The 20096-nt window shown below is 40.1% G+C and overlaps 1 protein-coding gene across 1 annotated transcript in view; it reads left to right on the top strand.

Annotated features, from left to right (window-relative positions):
• The window catches only part of CIMIP6 (ciliary microtubule inner protein 6), a 21068-nt gene extending 1199 nt beyond the window's left edge, over nt 1-19869 (top strand). The window contains exons 2-5 of the mRNA XM_075200742.1: nt 221-452; nt 9113-9269; nt 14650-14765; nt 18867-19869. Coding sequence (XP_075056843.1) covers nt 221-452; nt 9113-9269; nt 14650-14765; nt 18867-19226 — 865 coding nt within the window. The 3' untranslated portion in view covers nt 19227-19869. The remainder of the gene's footprint in view (nt 1-220; nt 453-9112; nt 9270-14649; nt 14766-18866) is intronic.
• The last annotated feature ends 227 nt before the right edge of the window (nt 19870-20096 follow it).

Here is a 20096-nt window from a genome sequence, read left to right as displayed (position 1 = left end):
CAATTAGAAGCAAAGTGTCTCCCCACCATTTCCCATAGAGGTGCAAGGAAAAATGAGCTGAGATTTCTACCGTAGTAACTGAAAAAGTGCGTAGCGGTATGTTCTAAGGAGCATTGCGGCTAATTGAATTCCCCCCTTAGTCACCAACACTCATAGATGTTAGACACTTGTAAGCTATTCCGGGTGCTAAATATATTACATTTACTTTTCCTGTGAACAGGCCAAATACATACAGATTGTTTAATGAAAATTTAATTGACGTCAGATTGGATGAAAATAAAATCAGCCGCCCCGCTCTATTCAAGAAATCTAGTAATCCTCCGCCACATCCAAGATCGCCAAGTCGCAACAACATGCCTCATCCAATCAACATTAAGTTCATTCAAGGCAATGTCAGGTTTCTGAATGAGCCTATAACTTTCACAAGTACCGCAAACACCAACAACAAGCAGGTAAGAGTGGGGTGTGTGTAGGTCATTACTTCTGGTCATTTCCACTAATGTATCACAAACTTGTGTCTTTTCTTCTCATTTAATGCATAAAATATTTGACAGATTTTTTTTAATATATTCCAATTAGTAACATCAGTACATTCTGTATTAGATTGTCTTATTCCATTTATATGTCAGACATGTTCCCATTTAAACCCTAACTCCCAGCTTGTTATAATATTAATGTGCAGCTGCAGTGACAAATGTTATAGTTCTAATTAGAAACATAGGAATTAGCGAGCTGTCACTGATCTTAATAGCAGTTGAACTGCGTGAGAATAACAAAAATGTCAGGATATATGGTCTCACTTCCAAACAATTCTGCTTCTAATCTTATAGCTGATTAACAAAGTGACTGATCAATGCACCATTTTTTACGTGAGTTAATTGTTAAAATTTGAACCTAATGTGAACTCCACCGTAAAGTACTGCATTGGGAATCAGCTGTTCAGTGCAACCTTGCGCAACATAATTTCCGAATTGTTCAGTTTAGTTGGAGCAGGGGTGCTGATGAAGCTCCAGCTTAGGGGCTCTATCACAAAAAGGGGCCAACAGATAATACTAAACAATTGAAGATCATTGAGCATATGTTCATACAGACCTGGGAGGATGTCATGGACAGGTTTGTAATTAACTGGAAAGCTTCAGATAGACTGCTTTAACATCATATAGTACATAATTGATGTTATATTATGTATACACTCCTCTAAATAATATGTGAATCTGAGTTTTGATGTCATTGGTTATAGTCAGTCATTTCTGCTGTGATCGCTTCATTGTTCATTAGTACTATAAGAATTAATGCACCCTCTATTGTAAATTATTACAGATATTAGAAGTCATCGCAGATATATGTGACTTTGCAAAAGCACTCGGCTTACAACCTTATGGTTTTATATGATCATCTAACTCCTTGGGCTAGATTTACAAAGCTGCGGGTTTGAAAAAGTGGGGATGTTGCCTATAGCAACCAATCAGATTCTAGCTGTCATTTTGTAGAATGTACTAAATAAATGAAAGCTAGAATCTGATTGGTTGCTATAATCAACATCCCCACTTTTTCAAACTCGCAGCTTAGTAAATCTAGCCCCTTGTCTTTTAGTATTTATATTATTTACAGTAAGCGGTTGCACACTTAGACCCCTATTATGATAGGGACTTTTCGCCAGATTTAGGTCCTCTCCCTATTTACCAAACGTGTTAGCTATTGCCGGATGTCGTTGGTGATAGCTTTTGCCGGAGCACTCTTGTGAAGGCTTCCTCATGCAAAGCATGGGATACCTATCTTCCATGGACAACAGCGGTACAAGTACCAAGCTTTCCAGTTCCAGTGCACATGAACCAGTCAGGAAGACTGGTAACACTCCGCCAATGTTATAGTAGTTGTACGTAGAATGTTAAAAGTTAATATTCAATCTTATCTGTAATGGGACTCAAACTGGCACAAGAGAAGGAACCCAGTCACAGCAAAAACAGGTACAGTTTAGGCTGTCCAATAACAAACACCAAAGTGGAATAGTAAAGAGAACTAGATATTAATAGTGCAGTATCTGTAAACAAGTACTTCATCGGGGGAGTGGTTTCCCCTATCCCTGAAAACAGTTTATACTAATATAATAAGCTACACTAAATTGGTCATCTTAAGTTGTTGAGTGCAGAGAAAGCATGAAGGCTTAATCGCATAAGGAGGTCTAATGAGGCAAACAATAAAACTACATATGATCAAAATACAAAATATATATAAATGCTATATACATACTATTACATAGAAGTTATAATATAAATAGAAAATATAATTAGTAAAACTCAATTATTGAAAAAAAAAAAAATTTAAACAGTTAAAACATGTAAAAATCATTGTTACAAAATAAGCAATAACACAATAAATAAAAAATATATTTATAATTTTTTGTTTAATTACTTTTTTAATTTTTTTTTTCATTATTATTTTATTCCAGGCACATCTAACTCCCCTCTTCCCCGCACTTGCCTATGGGATGTGCCACCTTAATGAGGCAGAGATCACATTAGCTGGTTCACATATTATATAGCAAAACTCCAGGGTTGACCTCCAGTACAATATATGTATAAAATATGTTTCTTAAAAGGAAAACTTCACATTTAATGGAGTCTTCATTATTAAAATATGCCCCCCATACACATCAAATAGGGGCATACGTCGCAGCTCTTGGCATTGGAGGACCATAGCTCTACATTAGAGATCTGTGGAAGGAATTACGTTGGTGACATCAACTAATTGTGAAGATGTCTTTTACCATTTCTATTGGTCCAAATACATTGGTGTATGAGTTTGTTACTATTTTTAGCATTTAGGAAGTTAAAATGAGAGCTCTATTAGGACTCCTGATAGTTTTATGCTGAGGATTAAAGCTTGGTACACATTACAGATTTTTAACCCGATTATCGTGCCAATCACACGATAAACGACTGTTAGGACCAATATTGCACTAGTGTGTACGCTCCCACCGCGATCATGTTTTATCGTACCAAAGCACATTCTATTGTTTCATTTGATTTTATACCTGGACTAAAAATCTATATAAATAATGGAACGAGGTTGGTCAGATCTTGCAGAGTGTGTGCACTCACAACCAGCAGTGTAGGCTGATCTCCATAGAGGTTACAGAGTCACAATCTTTTCAGCAGATGGTTATGACAGATGAAGAGCACAGATCTGAAGGTAAATCGTGTAAAATCGTGTAAGTGTGTACCCATGAATTGGCACAGACTAGGGACAATTTCATATCAGCCAATTAACCTACCAGTATGTTTTTGGAGTGTGGGAGGAAACTGGAGCACCCGAAGGAAACCCACATAAACACGGTGAGAATATACAAACTGGTCCAGTAGTCGGATACCCAGTCTGTGGACTCCAGACTTTGCTAAAATTCTCTGGGCATTCTCTGGACCTTTAAATATATTAAAATACAAAGGAAACAATCTGTTCCAAGCTGAATTATTACAGTTACACGGTACTTTAGGATGTATAAAAATAGAGCCAGATATATTTCCGCTCACTTGGAGCCTCCTAATTCCAGTGAAAGAAAACAGACTTCAGGAAGTCTCTCCAGAACCAGTATAACAGGTAACAGGACCAAAACACAAAGACATAAAACACGATAGATGCAGAGACCATCAATAGACAAAAATCTAGGATGTAGCATAGTATCCACTAAACTTATTAGAAATGGCCGGGGAAAGCCCTGGTGCCCCCTCCTTCCCCTGGTGCCCCCTCCCTCCCCTGGTACTTGATAGCTTAATTGTACACTGAAATTTAAAGTTGATATTTGTGTGCTACATGAAAAAACAGTCAGTATTTAACTTATGTGCAAAACAGAATACTAATTTACACCCCTTGCATTGTAACATGGTTTTGTCCAGGAGACTGAAATAAGAAGGTTCTCAAGTTAAGATCCTAATGAATCAGGCCCACTGTGTTTCTGTTTGCCTGTATTGTTGACATAAAATGAATTACCTCTTACAGCCTTTAACTTCAAGGATATAAGGGTAATTAACCTTTTTATGAACACAGGTACTCTATACTGTAAGCAATTGGGCCAGTTTTAATATTTTTTGTTACATACAAGCAGGGCCGGACTGGCCATCTGGCACTTCTGGCAAATGCCAGAAGGGCCGATGGCTAGATGGGCCGATCAGCTGTCCGCATCTTCTTCTTTTTTTTCCAGCAGTCACAGCGCTCACTCCGCTGGTGACTATTTCGATGTGGAACCACCCCTGCACGGCAACCCAATGGACCTGCAGACAGGACCAGTCACTCCCCGGCGTTCTTGTCAGGAGTCATATGGTTTGACTCATAACATATGCACCCCTCCCTGGCTTGGTTGGTTGGCTGTAATCACATGGTCTGAGTGGGGGGAGTGGCAGCTGCAGCGTGGACTTCGGGTGTATGTGTATTAGCAAGCAGACACCATGCTAACTGTGCCCTGTGCTGTGAGCAGGAAAATAAGGTGAGGTTAGTGTACAAATAATATTTCATGTGGCAGCTCTGTGCCTCTGTATTATAATCTGCCATGGAGCAGTGTAAGAACATTAGTGAGCCTAGAGAAACATTGGATGGATGTTAGTAAAGATTAAACATGCATTGTCTGACTATTGGTAAGCAAGTAAATGAGCACTGTGTATGTATATTATTTATTAATGATCATGCAATGTGGGTAAAACTTAGTGATCAGATAAAGTGATCTATTTTTATGATAATTACCATTTTTTTATATCGCCGCTTATCGCAGTTTCACTGCTATTTATGAACTTTATCTCTGGAAGACCAGCAGTAAAAATTGTCATTTTTCCGAGCAGCAGTATGTTAATATTATGTGTGTGTGTGTATGTGTATGTGTATGTGTCCGCAGTATGTTAATATAGTGTGTGTGTGTGTGTGGCGCGCAGTATGTTAATATAGTGTGTGTGTGTGTGGCCGCAGTATGTTAATATAGTGTGTGTGTGTGTGGCCGCAGTATGTTAATATAGTGTGTGTGTGTCCGCAGTATGTTAATATAGTGTGTGTGTGTGTGGCCGCAGTATGTTAATATAGTGTGTGTGTGTGTGTGGCCGCAGTATGTTAATATAGTGTGTGTGTGTGGCCGCAGTATGTTAATATAGTGTGTGTGTGTGGCCGCAGTATGTTAATATAGTGTGTGTGTGTGGCCGCAGTTTGATAATATAGTGTGTGTGTGTGTGTGTGTGTGTGGCCGCAGTACGATAATATAGTGTGTATGTGCGGCCGCTGCATGTTAATATAGTGTGTGTGAGCGGCCGCTGTATGTTAATATAGTGTGTAAGGGAAGGGAAGATCTTAAAAAAAAAAAAAAAATGTGGGACGTAAGCTATTTAATGGTGGAGTGTAGGTGGGGGCTAATTATTTAAGGTGCCTTTAATTTAATTTAATGCTGGGGTGGTTTGGGGCTATTAATTGAACATGGGGCTGATTTTGGGGAGGAGGGCTATTTATTAAATGTGAATATGAATTATTTAATGCCGGTGATGGTTTTGGAAAATGGGTATATTTATTAAAGGTAAATGCTATTTAGTTTATTGCTGGGACTGTTTGGGGGGGGGGGGGAATTGGTTTTGATTAAATGGGTATACTGTTAATTTAATGTTGGGGCTGGTTGGAGGGAAATAGGTCTTATTAAATGTGATTATTATTATTGTTGAGAATTGAGGGAGGCATAATTACAAAACGTGGGTGCTATTGATTTAACACTGGGGCTGGTTGGAGTTTTCTAAATCTCATGTACCCATTTATTTTCCAAAATAGGGCATCCAACATTTCAGGATCAAGACGAGCAGGAACTGAGCTAAAGACACCAGCAGTCACAGGTGGTGAAAGTGACCAAGACAGGTAGGAGAGAGCAGGACAATCTGCCAACTGTTCTGAATCTGGTGGGACAGTCCTGAATTTGGGTGACTGTCTTGCTTAGTCAGGATTTGGTCCGACTGCATGGAGAGTTGGGAGGTATGTCCCGCTTCACAACGTACTGCTCGTGAAGGCAGAGCTGTGTGCATCTAACAGTAGGGCACACAGTATTGCCTGTGTATTTGTCTAAAATTTGTCTAAAATGATAACCATGTTACATAATAGGGGCCCTGCTGTCTTTAAAACCCTGGGCTCCCCCGAGCGTTAATCCAGCTCTGGTTAGCAGGAGGGAGCTGATAGCTGCTCCCAGTCCCCTGACAGAACACAAACTGCAGAGCAGCTCTAAGTCTCACAACATTTTGTAATCTCGTGAGACTAGGAGCTTCCCTGCTCACTCTACAGGAAGTTCCCACCCTGATGGACGTCAGCAGCACCAGATGCATAAATAAGTACAGTGGGCTGGGGGTGTCATAATGTGTCTGGGAGGGTGTGATGTGGCTGGGAGGGCGTGATAAATGTAATGTTTTATTATAATGTATGTATCAATGCCCCATGTTGACCACACCCCCAGCACAATGTGGTCACACCCATTTTGGCAACGTCGCACAGCGGCGGCACACAGTTTCTTTGCTACTCGTCTAAGGAGGGGAGTCCCAAAAGTTCACTGTAACCAGGCCCCAAATTTCTCTTCCTGTCCTGTACATACCATTATCTGATACTGGTAAGCCCTATGCTGCAAATAGAGAGTCAAGCTGCGTATAATATATTTGTATCTCACGGGACACTGTATAAGAATGACCTTTGCAAAAAGTACTGTAATATTATTATCATCTGAATCTGAGGTGGGCCTGTGTGCTTTAAATGCCAGGGCTGATTTTTAGTCCCAGTCCGGCCCTGCATACAAGTTAAAATGAGAATGTTTTCATTTAGAAATTTCCATAGTTATGCTGAATGTTTTTGTGTAGGTTTTTTTTCATAGTTTTAACATTTTGTAATTAATGTGGAGGGATGAAGAAAAGTTTTTTTGGGAATAAGGAAAAATAAGAGGGACCTTGGTGTTATTTTCATCCCAACCCCCCTCCACCCCAGATTTTACTGAGCCCTGCTCCCCATTTCGTGAGATAAGCTTGCACTCTAAATACAATCATTTTGTTTGTGGAAAGGGTGGAGAATCAAATTTATTGCATAATCAAAGATGTCTCCGATCGTTTAAACCTGAGAAATTGAATTGTAATTAATGTTTAAATAAATATCTAACATAGGGGGGATGTTGGTGAGAATATTACAAATGGTTTGTGTAAGTAAATCTGTTTACAATTTATCACTAGAAAGTGATTCAAAAGTTTTAATTTAAGCCAGATGTTATGTGTCTGTGTTAATAAACCTTTTCTCTTAAGTCAAACTTAACACTGTACTTATTGCAGCCAAGTGAATTAAAGCCAAGTTTTGGTATTGTGTTGTATCTATAACAATAGGTTTTTACATCCTCACTTTTAGTCGCGGTCCGTACACAGTATCGCTAACGAAATAAACATAAATAATTATTTTGGCGGCTGTCCAGTAAACACAGGAGAAACACAGGGACAGAATCTACTTTCCGAACGCCTTCAGTATTTTCTTTTGTAAAGACTTTATTTAGTTGAAAATCTTCATATAACAAGAATACAAAGCGAGACAGTATTTTGCAGACAGCAGAATATTTGGTGGCGTACAGAAGTTTGTCACTACAAAGGGTGACAGGAAGGGAGTAAAGGAGAATAAAGAGACAGAGGAGCAGCGTGGCCGACTGCCGGGGAAGAGGGGTACCGGTGGAGAGTGTGGGGAGGAAACCAGGGGTAACAACATTAAGCGCTCACCAAATTAAAAGGAAAATGGTAATGCGCTTTGTGATAGCCCCAGGGCTCCGACACTTAATTAAAGGACTTTGATGAGTTACTAAGTATACTCGTCATGAATTCCATCCGGTAGGTGTGCCATACTCTGGTAAGGATGGCTTGTATGGAATGAGCGGACTGTTGCTTACAATTGAAATAGCGTATTTTATTGCTGCACGGCTTTTGTTGACCCCAAGCGGATGGAAGGCCTTTTGTTGAGGATTGTCTGATGCAGAGGGATTCAACAGTAGTTAAAGGTCTGCAGCTTGAACAAGTTTTAATTGATGTATGGAAATTTCTCAGCAAGAACTGAAAAAAGTTCCTCTTCAGTATATTGAAATTTTCTTTTATTTCATAGAAAGAGGAGAAGGAGGAGTTGGATATCGTTCATACATTTGCTCTGCATACCAGCCATAATTCAGATGATTGCATCTCGAATTGTCAAAAAGTGGGCTATCTGCTCTGGGCGGTGGAGCTAATTTATGTTATTTATTTGTCTCAGAGTGATCATACATGAGAAATTACAGGATGCCGTTGAACCTATTTTGGGGGATTTTGTCACAGAAGCCAGAGAAGAGCAGATGGATGAAATTTATAAACTGTTGGACTCTTGTGATCCTTGGCTATTCCAAAGGTTGTGCAGCTAGATAGAAGTGTTTGACGTTCGGTATGCCCAGGTCTCTGCTTTGCCTTGGAAAGTCACGGTAGAAAGAGGTGTAGTCAATATTCCAGACAAAGGTGACCCTCTCTGCCACTTTATTGGCTGATTGATAGCCCAAACTTCACTTGTAATAGAGCTGGAGCTGTCAATCAGTCACCCTTCCCCCCGTATGCTTGTTACAGGGGGAAGGGTGACTTCAATTAACCTAAGAGCTAGGGTTGCCCTTGAAACCAGAGACATCAAGAAGAAGGAAGGCAGAAGATAGAGCAATGGGCAGATTCAGTCTCCATCTGTGTAACCGAACATCCCTGGTGATGTCAGATTATTGACACTCAAAATCCAATCCCCTGCTCTTAAAATGGTTTCCCATTTAAGCTATTTTAAACAGAGTGAGAGTTGTTATTTAAGCTGGATTGGAGAGTGTATCAAGTCATGATAAGTGTCTATTCTATTTATGTATACTTTAACATGGACTTACCTTTAAAGGGTGTGTTTATTTGTGATAAAGGTAAGTTACATTCAATTTTGGGAATAGCATCATTTTTAATGACCAAAACTAGAAGGATCAAAATCAGCTGCAATTTTGAATAAAAAGGGTGGCTAAGAAATTGAAAATGAAGAGTCAATGTAATCAATATTTCAGTCATGTTACAAATTGTTTCTGAAATATTTACTCTTCCTGCTGAAGGTGGAGTGGTGGCCTTGTGATCAGCAAAGTTCAAGTCTTCACAAACCTTCCTATGACCGTGTGACTACCCAAAGAAATGACTTTTGCAACCTGGCTTATTCTGGTCGGCAAACACGACATGGCTGTAACCCATACAAAGCACCGTTGCATGGAATAGGTGAGATAATCAAGCGCTATTTCCCGTTGTATGAAAAACATTACATTTAACACTGAATAATAGGTCTAAAGTATTTCAAAATAGCGGTCTCTTGGAACCCTCGTCTGCAAATTCACATTGGAACGTTGGCACTATTTCCATACAAAAGAATGTCCGTAAGACAACTTCATTTTGAAAAATAATTAAAACACATTTTTATGTTTGAAGCACCTTTTGTAATTGTTGTCAGGTCAGAGCTGTCTGCGTCCCTACTATTGTGGGTCATGTGTTGAGCCGGGCTTCATTAAAATTAATGAATGGAGTCCTTCCTGCTCAGTGCATCAGAAGCGCATTAGAGGAGCACTGCATTCACTGAACACGTTTGCTGTAGAGCAACCATGATGGAATTCTGCAAGTGCTCCTCATTGACTATGAACCTGTAAGTAGTGTACACATGTGTATCATGCCTCTTATGTCTACCAGTCTGTGTGTAGGTGCACAAGAAACATATCCCTCACACGTATGTCACATTGCTCATTTTGAAGTGTTTGAATGCATAACAATTAGTGCAGGCAGAAGACATCTAAACCAAAGAGCTACTTCATATAAACAGCTTTTTATTTTTATTGTAAGTAAAATTCAAGAGTACATATAGTATGCAGGACGATTATTAAAACCTGCTTTAAAACTGAATCGAGCTCTAGTTATTATTTATGGAGTGTTTTCATGATATGAACAGCTGTCTAGTAATATTCTTCACTTTCCTCGTTAACCTCTTATCTGCCTTGAAGAATGTGCCACCTGTAATTTAATAACCCCGGGCTGTTCTCAGCGGCACTGAAGGGGTTGAAAAAGCAGGAACTAAGCAGAAGGGATATAAATCTGCTTTCCAAACTTAATCTGATTTGACATCTGATACGTGGGTGTCTCTTTATTGGCCAAAATAACATATTATTTCATTGCTATATTCAGAATTTTCATTTTTGTTTTCTACTGCATTTAACATCATGAGTAGAATTTAATACCCGCACGTTACAGATCATGTAGAAATAAATATACATTGAACCTCCTTTGTATTGTCGGTAATTGCGTAAATGGAGTGATGTCACAGCAGCTGAAGCGGGAGTGGATCTAGACTTTTTTGTAGGGGTGGGGGGGCCCTCCTTCACGTTGATCGGACCTGGCGGCCAATAAACAGGCAGAGGATGATACCCGACCGCTCTGATTGAGTTTAAAACATAATTAGAGCAGCCATACAGGATCTTCTGCTGGCCCTTGACCATCAGGCAGACATATGCTGCAAGGTTCACATTACTTTTTTAAAACAACAGGAATGCCAGGATAACACTAAATTTACTTAAGGTTAAATACTAATAACTAATAAATACTTAGGGGTAAATTTATCAAGCTGGGAGTTTCTGGCGGGTTTGAAAAGTGGAGATGTTGCCTCTAGCAACCAATCAGATTCCAGTAATCATTTTGTAGAATGTACTAAATAAATGATAATTAGAATGTGATTGGTTGCTGTAGGCAAAATCTCCACTTTTTCATACCTGCAATTTAGTAAATATACCCGCTAGGCTCCAATGCAGAATAGCTGTCCATTTGATTCACTTCAATCTCCCAATAGTTTTTCCTTTTGTTTTTTACACCTTTAGTCTTTCATTCTTTGTCATCTTTCAATCTATTCCTCACACTCTCATCTTATGTGTTGGAAAGTAATTTCCCCCAGCAGTGCTCATGTTCAGGAAGTAAGGTCTTAAAATAGGCTCAGTTTTGCAGTTATTCTAAGTATTAGGTACTCGCTGTATATATCTGCATGTGTCCTTTAAAGAAGAATTACAACCAAATTTTAAAAAATGAGGTGTTGCAATGATAATTGATATGATGATAAAGATAAAATCCAAAATTCTGCTTACCTGGGGTGCAGTATTCCTCCAATTTGATGGCTCCCCCAGACTCGAGTTTAACGCTGTTCCCCCTTTGCTGCTAAGTCCGAGGCGATAGCGATATTATTGATGCCCCTCCACATAAAGTTTCCGGTTGAATGAATGGGAAGTTGATGGCAACCAGAACAACACAGCACCCCAGGTAAGGAAAACTCTGATTCTGGGTCATACTTAATATGTTGCTGCACTATACTCACTTCTGAGCCAGATTAATCCATACAACTCCCATGCCTTGAATATACTGGTGAGACAGGAGACGTGAATTGCCCTGTCTGAATGGATCGGTCCCATCACTGATAATTTGATGCAAGAGGGGAGAGGGACAGGTACAAAGTACTTAGGCCCAGGCCTCCCTTGGTGGCCTTGAGTTGACAAATTATGATGGGGGCAGAGGGTACACCAGTGTGATCAGTGATCCAAGCTGACCCATATCAAAGGCTGGGCAAAGTAACCAATAGCTCCCATTGTTCCAGGCGATCACACCATTCCTAGGCTGCATGCTCAGCCTGGGAGGGGTCTATCCAATCACACACCCCAAGACTATGCATGTAATGTGAGAAGAGAGGGGACAGGTGAGTGATGTCAGACGGTGATCGAATTGGAAATTTAGAAGTGGTGGTATGGAAAATGTAAGTGGATGGAATTTGATAGTTGTACAATGAAGGCAGTAGGAGAGGGGCGGTATGGCATACCACCGTATACCAGAGCCCTTCAACCCACCGGTTTGGTTATAAAAAATGCCCAAATTGGCAGCCAGATCTGCTATCATGTAGGCTCTTAACAGAGACTTCATCAATTTTTACAGAGAACTATTTCTATGCTTCATTTAGGATAGTAATATAGCTATACATTTAATCTGTAGTTTTCAGGTACTCAAAAGTAAAAATAAAAGAGCAAGTAAAACCAATAGAGTTGCCTATCACTGGCAATGGATGTGCTAGACTTAGTTTTATATTATCCATCTTTGTAGGCTATGAAGAGACTTACAGGCCTATTTACTATTAAGCAGTGATAGGGCTAATTTTGTATTGCTGCTTATCACGCCAAGGCAGCTGAGTGATAGGCGGGTGCTTCACCAATACTGGCTGGCAGCAGCTTGCTGGGTCATGCATGCAGAGTGGATCCAGCGCCACGATCAGAGGAGTACCTCTGTATGGGGTCCGGAATGACATGGGGGTCTTTCGTGACCTGACTGCCAGGCCTGCTTGAATGGCCCATCGCACAATGAGCATCAGAGGCTTAGCAAGGCTCGGAGGGGGATCGCTACACATTGCAGCTTAAGCCATGCCCCGGGCCCTACCCCCCTCTCTCAGGCACCCATGTGACATCACAACGCTGTTGGGAGGAGCCTAAAGGTGCTGCCATTACCAGAGAGAAGAGGAAGAGCTAGAAGAAGAGGGATGGAGACTGTAAGTAAATTACAGGGAGGTAGAGAGGGAGGGGTTAGGCTAAATGGATATTCTGCCTCCTAATCTATAAATAATATAGAGGGGGGCTTGATATGTCTATTCTAGGGCCCAGTCTGTAAAAAATATAATGGGGAGGGTATGTTGACAAGGCTATTCTGGCTTCTTAACTATAAATTATATAGTATGTATTATAAGGGGGGAATTTGACATGAATGTAATGGTGCCTGATCTGGAAATAAAATGCCATTTTTATTAAATGGGAATGCTATTAATTTAATGTCAGGGACTTTGCATGTACATATTAAAAGGGAATACTTTTAATGTTGGGACTGGTTGAGGAGACGGAGGCTTATTTATGAAAAATAAACACTATTAATTTAATGTTTGCTAGAAGGAGGCCGAATTATATAATGTGGATGCTATTATTTTAATGTCTGTTAAGTTGGGGTTAAGGTGGCCTAGTGTTTATCAATTCTCTGCTTTCAAGGAGGCGAATAATAACTATCTCTTTTCCAAACAGGACCCCAACATTCCAGGATCAGGTAAAGCAGCAACTGACCTGAAGACACCATCAGCAACATCAGGTAGTCAAAGCTGCAAAACAGGTAGGAGAGCATAGAATGTTGGTTTCATCTGTCATGGGCCCCACAATTTTGGACGGCAGCTCTGAGTGAAACTGGAACCCAGAATTAGGCTTCAAGTTCCACTTTGTAGAAAAAAAAAAAGTTTAAAACACCCCCAAATCTTTAATAATATTAATATATGAAAAGATGTCTTATTTAAATAAATTAAGCATTTTTCCCCTATTAACTTCGGCTATTGGCATAGTGAGATACTTGTATCGCCACTGTCCTTGGTAAATAAATGAATTAAACATTAATTAAACACCTTTTTTCACCGGAGAAAGGGGTTTAGTGATGTCCCAAACTGTTGCGGTAGTACAAAGCAAGCTATGGTATAAGTGAGATGAGAAGTAGATATGTCATCTCATATGTTTGTTTTTGATACTGCAATCTAGTTATAATGTTAAAGGGCCAAACAACATACCCAATATATCAGTAGATGCGCCTGAAACTTGTCAGAACTGAAGCTATTTTAATATTTTTCCTATGCGCAGCACATTTACGGTATTTAGGTCTATTTAACGAGACCGCTGAGAGCCTCTGTGTGTCTGAAATGGCTGAAAAAGAAATTGCTTTAGCAATTAATATATTTATGTTACTTAGAATAACTAAACTAAAGCTGACAACTGGTCCTTAAATTTTCTTACCATAAAATATGTTGTAGCCTATATTCTCCAAAGAGAAACAATCTAATATATAAATGCTTAGTGGCGTCTGTCTGTCTGTGTGTGTGTGGAAAAAAAAAAACAAGTTGCAGCGCCACCTGCTGGGCAGAGTTATACACTGACCTACTAAATTCTTAGTGTGTGTGGGAAAAAAAATTCAAAAAGAGCTGAAATTTGGTAAGGCTCAAACTCATTTTCGTGAGGTAATTTTACCTCATGAACACACATGTGTAGAGGCGTGCGTTAGTGTGTGTGTGTGTGTGTGTGTGTGTGTGTGTGTGTGTGTGTGTGTGTGTGGAAAAAACTATTTTCTCAGAAAGAGCTCATCCAATTGACCTGAAATTTGGTATACTGACATTATTTGACAAAAAAATTAGAATAGTCAAGTCAGTTAACTTCCATCATCCTCCCTTCCCCCCGTGGGAGGGGTAGTAAAGGCTAAATTTACGAGTTGAGGGGTCAAACTCATTTTCGTGAGGTAATTTTACCTCATGAACACACATTAAAAAGGGCGCTTGCGTCGGAAAGTAACGATCTTCCCCTGAGGAGGCCTGGGCTAGGCCCAAATGCATGACAAGAACCTTTTTAAGACCTTAAGTATCTTGATTTGACTAGAATACATGAGTATCATGCACGGGTTAACTTGTAATAATATAATCTATAATAATATTTACTGTTTTATTATTTGGTGTTTTTTCAAAGTGTAGCTTAAAACATCTATTTTCTGTCCTGTTAAAACGTGTACTTTTTTATAGTTCCACTTGCATCTCCCAGAAGTAGAAATCGGCTCCCAAAATTATTACAGGAAGAGATTTCCTTCTTACATCAATATGATTCAAGGTTAACACCCAATGAACCAATTCGGGGGAAGGTAAGAAAATAAAGATTTCTCCCAAATTTATTCAGCAATCCTAAGCCCTCAGTTCCTTAGTGATCCATTACAGTAAATCAGTAATGTGCTTTTCTTTCTTTATTAATGGGAAATTTTATTGTATATAAATTGTGTAAAGCCTTCATGACCTCTGTTTAAATCCCCTTTGTACACAGTGGGAGTTAGGTGTAAACGTAGGATTTACAACAGGATACATTGGCCTCTTGTTGGTTTTAACAGTAAAAACCTTTGCATAAAAATTGTACATGTTCATGGGGAATCAGTTCACTTAAAACTTAAGGACTCCCAACTGTTTTACTTGGAATCCAGGTTTGTATGTTGGTGTAAATTCTAAGTAACTATTGCCGAGTCAATTACGAACTCTGTGTTTCTGGCACCATAAAAGCTTTATGGTAGAAAATCATTTACATTGTGTTGGACCTAGAATTGCTGCCGTCTGCCTGTCTCTAGTTTAAACATTTAGGGCAAAGTAAACATTTCTAATTTGATAACTTTAAAATAATGAACTGTTTTGGGCTTTTGTGTGATCTCTCTTGCTGCCCTCCTATTGGTCCTGGCCGGGGGCACAATACCCATTCTATGCAGTGTTTTTCAATTGGGGCTTAACACTATCGTCAACATACAAAATTGTGCCCACTCTACTTTAGTAAGTATTTTTCACTTGGCAAGTTTGTTTTTTATCCCTTGATAACTAATATGTGAACATTGTTGCTTGCTCAGTAATGACAAAAGAAATTGTTCAGCTAACAGGGACTTCAATGAGTTTTGATAAATAGGGTGTATGAACTTAGAGGTCTATTTGTTTATATTGGGTGATGTGGAAGATTATGGAAGACTTATCGCAGCGATAGAAAACCTTCTACTGCCCAATTTAACAAGAAAATGTCACTGTGCAGCTGAGTGATGCTCAGCTTGCTGGCAATAGTGTCTGGCAGCACCATACTGGGGTCAATTTGTACGTGTGTGAGCCTGCTTGAATTAGAGAGTGAAGGAACCACCACACCCAGAGCAGATTTAGAAGGGACCTGTACCAGAGGTGCCAGAGAGGCCTGATTGGTGTCAAGGCAAGTTGCCAGCCCTTGCAGGCATTGAAGGAGCTGAGCCTGAATCAATTCTTGCTGATCCACTCGTATAGCAAGATGCTGAAGCAAAGTGCGAGGTAACGGATCTCCAGAGGTGTCCATGCTGTCGTCCAGAGTATTCTGTCACAACACATGAGAAGAAATGGACATTCACCCGCTAGCAGTTGGCGCAACTGGACAATGAGGTACGGAGTCTAACATGCCCCCCGGTTTTCACAAGAGTCCTCCACAAGGATGTTGGGTCTTTGCTGCGTGGGACGTGCAGATCGCGGCCCTCGAAGCCAGTCTCTAGCAAGGTAGCTGGAGTCATAGTAGACTAGTTGGGTCAGCACCAGAAGGACAGTGGAAGTTCCGAGGAGTAATCAGAAAGGTAGTCAGGGAAGCCGAGGTCAATCCAGAAGATCCAAACTGAACTGAGGCAGAGGAAAGTGAGGAACATGTTGAGTCAGGAACCAGGGAATCCAAACGAACTATGACCACCAAGGAACATGAAGTACAGGGGATGACACCAGATCTCTAGGGGAGTGATCTAATACTCTGGCACTGGAACAGTACCAGTGTATGCCTTAAATAGGCATCAAGGTATCCGCAGTCAGTGATATCAAACTGACCGCCAATACAAGAAGCGAGGAAGCATGTGCGAAACAGTGACCGGAAGAATCGGAAGTCGCTTCCCGTGGCTAGGCAATGGGACGCGCACTGCTGGCCAGAGAAGACGCCGACCCCTGCGGAAAAAGGCTAGAGCGGGGATGGCGCCTGAGAGCACAACTACAGCCAGATAACTAATATATAATTTACATTATACTACTAAATTAAAAGGAATGAGTTGAACTTACTACACCTGTATATTTACTGTAGGTGTCATGTGACATTGTTGTGTCAGGAATAGTAGAATAAAAAATATTACATTTTAGTACATCTATGGATATTATGCACTTACAAAGTGCAACCATTGAGCAATTAGATGTAATGGTTCTAAACAACAAGAGCTTGTTTGGTTGCTATGGGTTTTTGTACATGTGTACTTTATTAGTAAATAATACCCACTTGTTCCCCAGTAATGTACTTGGCAGGTATATGGGAAGTACAGCATATACAAACATCATAAATTCACTTAGTGCGTTCATAATTCCAAACGGTGCATTCATAATTAAATATCTTTAAAACATATATTTAGCATTTAAATCAAATCACTTTGTGTGGAAGCCTCTAATCTTGGAAACTAAACCTGTGAATATAATCTTAAAAATAGGGTGTGCTCAATTATCATAGCATTTCAGATTACCTTTAGTGGTTATACATACCTCCCAACATTTGAAAAGTCCAAATTCGGACGTGGCTACACCTCCTCTGCAAAGAACTGCGTTACAGTGGGCATGGGTGTCAGGACAAACTGTCCCTTTGAAATCTGGACACTTGGGACATATGGTATATATAGGATGGTTTTTAAGATGTATTAGATCAGGGTCTGAGCACCTTATTATATTTTATTCCATCTAGATAGAGCATCATGTAGCCATGCAGATCATCGGAATGTTCACAGCAGCAGCAGTTGTGAGAATCGGTAACCTGTACATGTAGGGTTGCATGGGACATGGGCAGTGTCATGATGAGGGGATGTGGGGGGCAAGCAGGATGCCACAGACAAAGAGTATGACTTTGGAAAGATCAGGGTCCTCCAGCAGCCCAAAGTAGTGATTCAAGGCTCCTGTCAAACTGATGCAGGAAGCATGTGTTGTGACACGCAACTCTATTTGAAATGAAGATCATACATGCAACTTATTTACTCTGACATTAGTTTGTAGGAAGTTACCTAGACACCTCTCTGCTCCTACCTACCCTCTCTGCCAATCCCTCCATTGGCTTCCGATGCCCTATATAATTCAGTTTGAACTCCTCACCCTTGCTTCCCTCTGCTCTCCCCCCTACATCTCTAACCTTACCTCCCTCCCTACTCCCTTCTGCCCCCTCCGCTAGACCAGTGACTGCCATCTCTCCTCCATTCTGATAAACACCTCTCACTCCTGCTTCCAAGACTTCTCCCGTGCTGCTCCCCATCTACGGAACACTCTCCCTCACTCTAACGGAACTCTCCCCAAGCCTCGAATGTTCAAACTCTCTCTCAAAACTCACTTGTTCAATAAAGCCTATCAGACTCTGCCTCCTCAAAACCCAAAATCTGTCTTACCCTTTTCGTGTCACCAACTTGTACCTCCACTCCAAATGCTCCCCTTTAGAATGTAAGCTCTCACAAGCAGGGACCTCCATCCTCTTGTTTCTTCTGCCCTTCCCCCCCCCCCTCCATGGTTCCTACCCTACTTGTGTTATGGTATTATGTTATAGTACTTTGGTCAGTACCCTGCAGTGCCACTCTGTACCGCACTGCAGATCTTTGTGTGTGTGTGTGTGTATATATATATATATATATATATATATATATATATATATATATTTATTTGCAGCACAAATATAATTTTCCTGGCAATTTTCTAAGCTGTTGAGCTTTAGGTATACTTCTAAAAGTCCACATATAAGACAAGAACAATAATTTCATTTATAATATTCACATCCACACCTAATTGTATCTGGTCATGAACACTTTTCTGGCAAACTAAAATGATAAATCTGATTATGTGAGTATATTCCTGATGAAATTTGTATTTCAAGCCTTAGGAATGTGGTATGTGGATAGTGTTATGCAAACAAACACATAGGACTCTCACAGTGAGTGGTAGGTTTCTTTTCATCTTGCAAAAGAGCAAATCAGGGTTTTGTTACAGTTTCAAACTTTTCCTCCTGTGGAGCCACAATTGCACAAGTAAAAAGAATTCACAGACAGGTCAATATAGCGCCTTCAGCTCTTAGAGCTCAGTCTGATTGCCAGCAGCGAAGGACAGAAACAATTGGATGTTTTGCCAGTATTTAAGCCTCTTCCACAGCTGCACTTTCTAACCGCCTGTGTCCCCCTGGCTAATGTCAACCTTGTTTCCTTTTTCAGCGTCATGGAAGCTTTGTGTGGAGAGAGATAAAAACAGAGAGTGGTTCAGTCGTTCCTCAGGGATCTAGTCTGTTCCTAAATGCCAGAGGGTCACATGCACTCGAACAGCCACAAACAGAAAGAGGAAATTTGGTGGAAAGCAGTATGACCTCACCCAATCTCTCTGTGCTCCGTTCCCAGCAGATGTTTAACTCTGAAGCTCACTTATCAAAAACAGAACTAAGAGACACAGCCAAGACCTATCCCAAAATCACAATCAGAGAACAGAACAACTCAGGCAGTTTTCAGACAGCCAGAAGAAAGACCCTCGCTCCCATTGGTGAATTATTATCAGGTCAAGCGATTGTGAAGCCATTGTGAGAAGGGCCGGCAAAATGTAACTTTCCTCCTGCAGATGCTACACAGTGCATTAAACTTTGGACAACCTTGGCCACTCTTAAAAGTAGCAATTCGGCATAGAGGATTTTTTTTTTCTTTAAATAGCAAATTAAGTACCTTTTACCCCTTCAGTGCTAAGGACGAATGGGACTTTTCCTGCACATACACCTCAAATGCTTAGGACGAATCACACTCATTCTTAGCACTGAAGGAGTTCAAATGATTAAACATATTAATGATGCCAATAACACCCTATACTACAGAAAATGTTAAGAAGTTCAGAGATTGGGGGTTATAATGCCTAGATCTCCCCCATCCTGCCTTCAATAAATTCAGGGGTAGCTTCATTTGATGCGGTAGGTTAGTTATTTTAAGAAAATGGCTATCCATATTTTATGTATTTCATTCAAGACAGTGCAAACTAGCCAAAAAAAAAAATGCATAATCATTTTCAAGTGCATATTTTATTATGAAAGCCCATGTCTAGAACCCTGCTTGTCTCTGTTTTGGAAAGGTGAATTAACGCCAAAGCAAGAACTGCAGTGTATTTCTTGGCAGTGAAAAATACACATATTTCCTTTAATTCACTTTTTCGAAAATTTCAATAAAGAAACACTTTTTTGGCCATTTTTGGGTAGATTTTCTCTGCCACAACAGGGGGTATAAGCAAGCAAATGGCACTTTCTGAAGAGTCTTCTGAAAGAAAAAACATGGTATAATTTGTGTGGGTGCCGCATAAACAAATATTTAGATAGTGATGTTGGAATGTGAACAAACCAAAAAGTGCCAAATTAGGCTCAGTACATGGGTGAGAAAAGCCTAAGCAGCAAAGTGGTTAAACATGCATTTGAT

This window comes from Mixophyes fleayi, chromosome 3 (genome assembly GCF_038048845.1).
Source record: "Mixophyes fleayi isolate aMixFle1 chromosome 3, aMixFle1.hap1, whole genome shotgun sequence".
Taxonomy (NCBI): Eukaryota; Metazoa; Chordata; class Amphibia; order Anura; family Limnodynastidae; genus Mixophyes; species Mixophyes fleayi.
The sequence above is the reverse complement of the archived record's forward strand: the minus strand, read 5'-3'. Positions and strand labels throughout refer to the sequence as shown.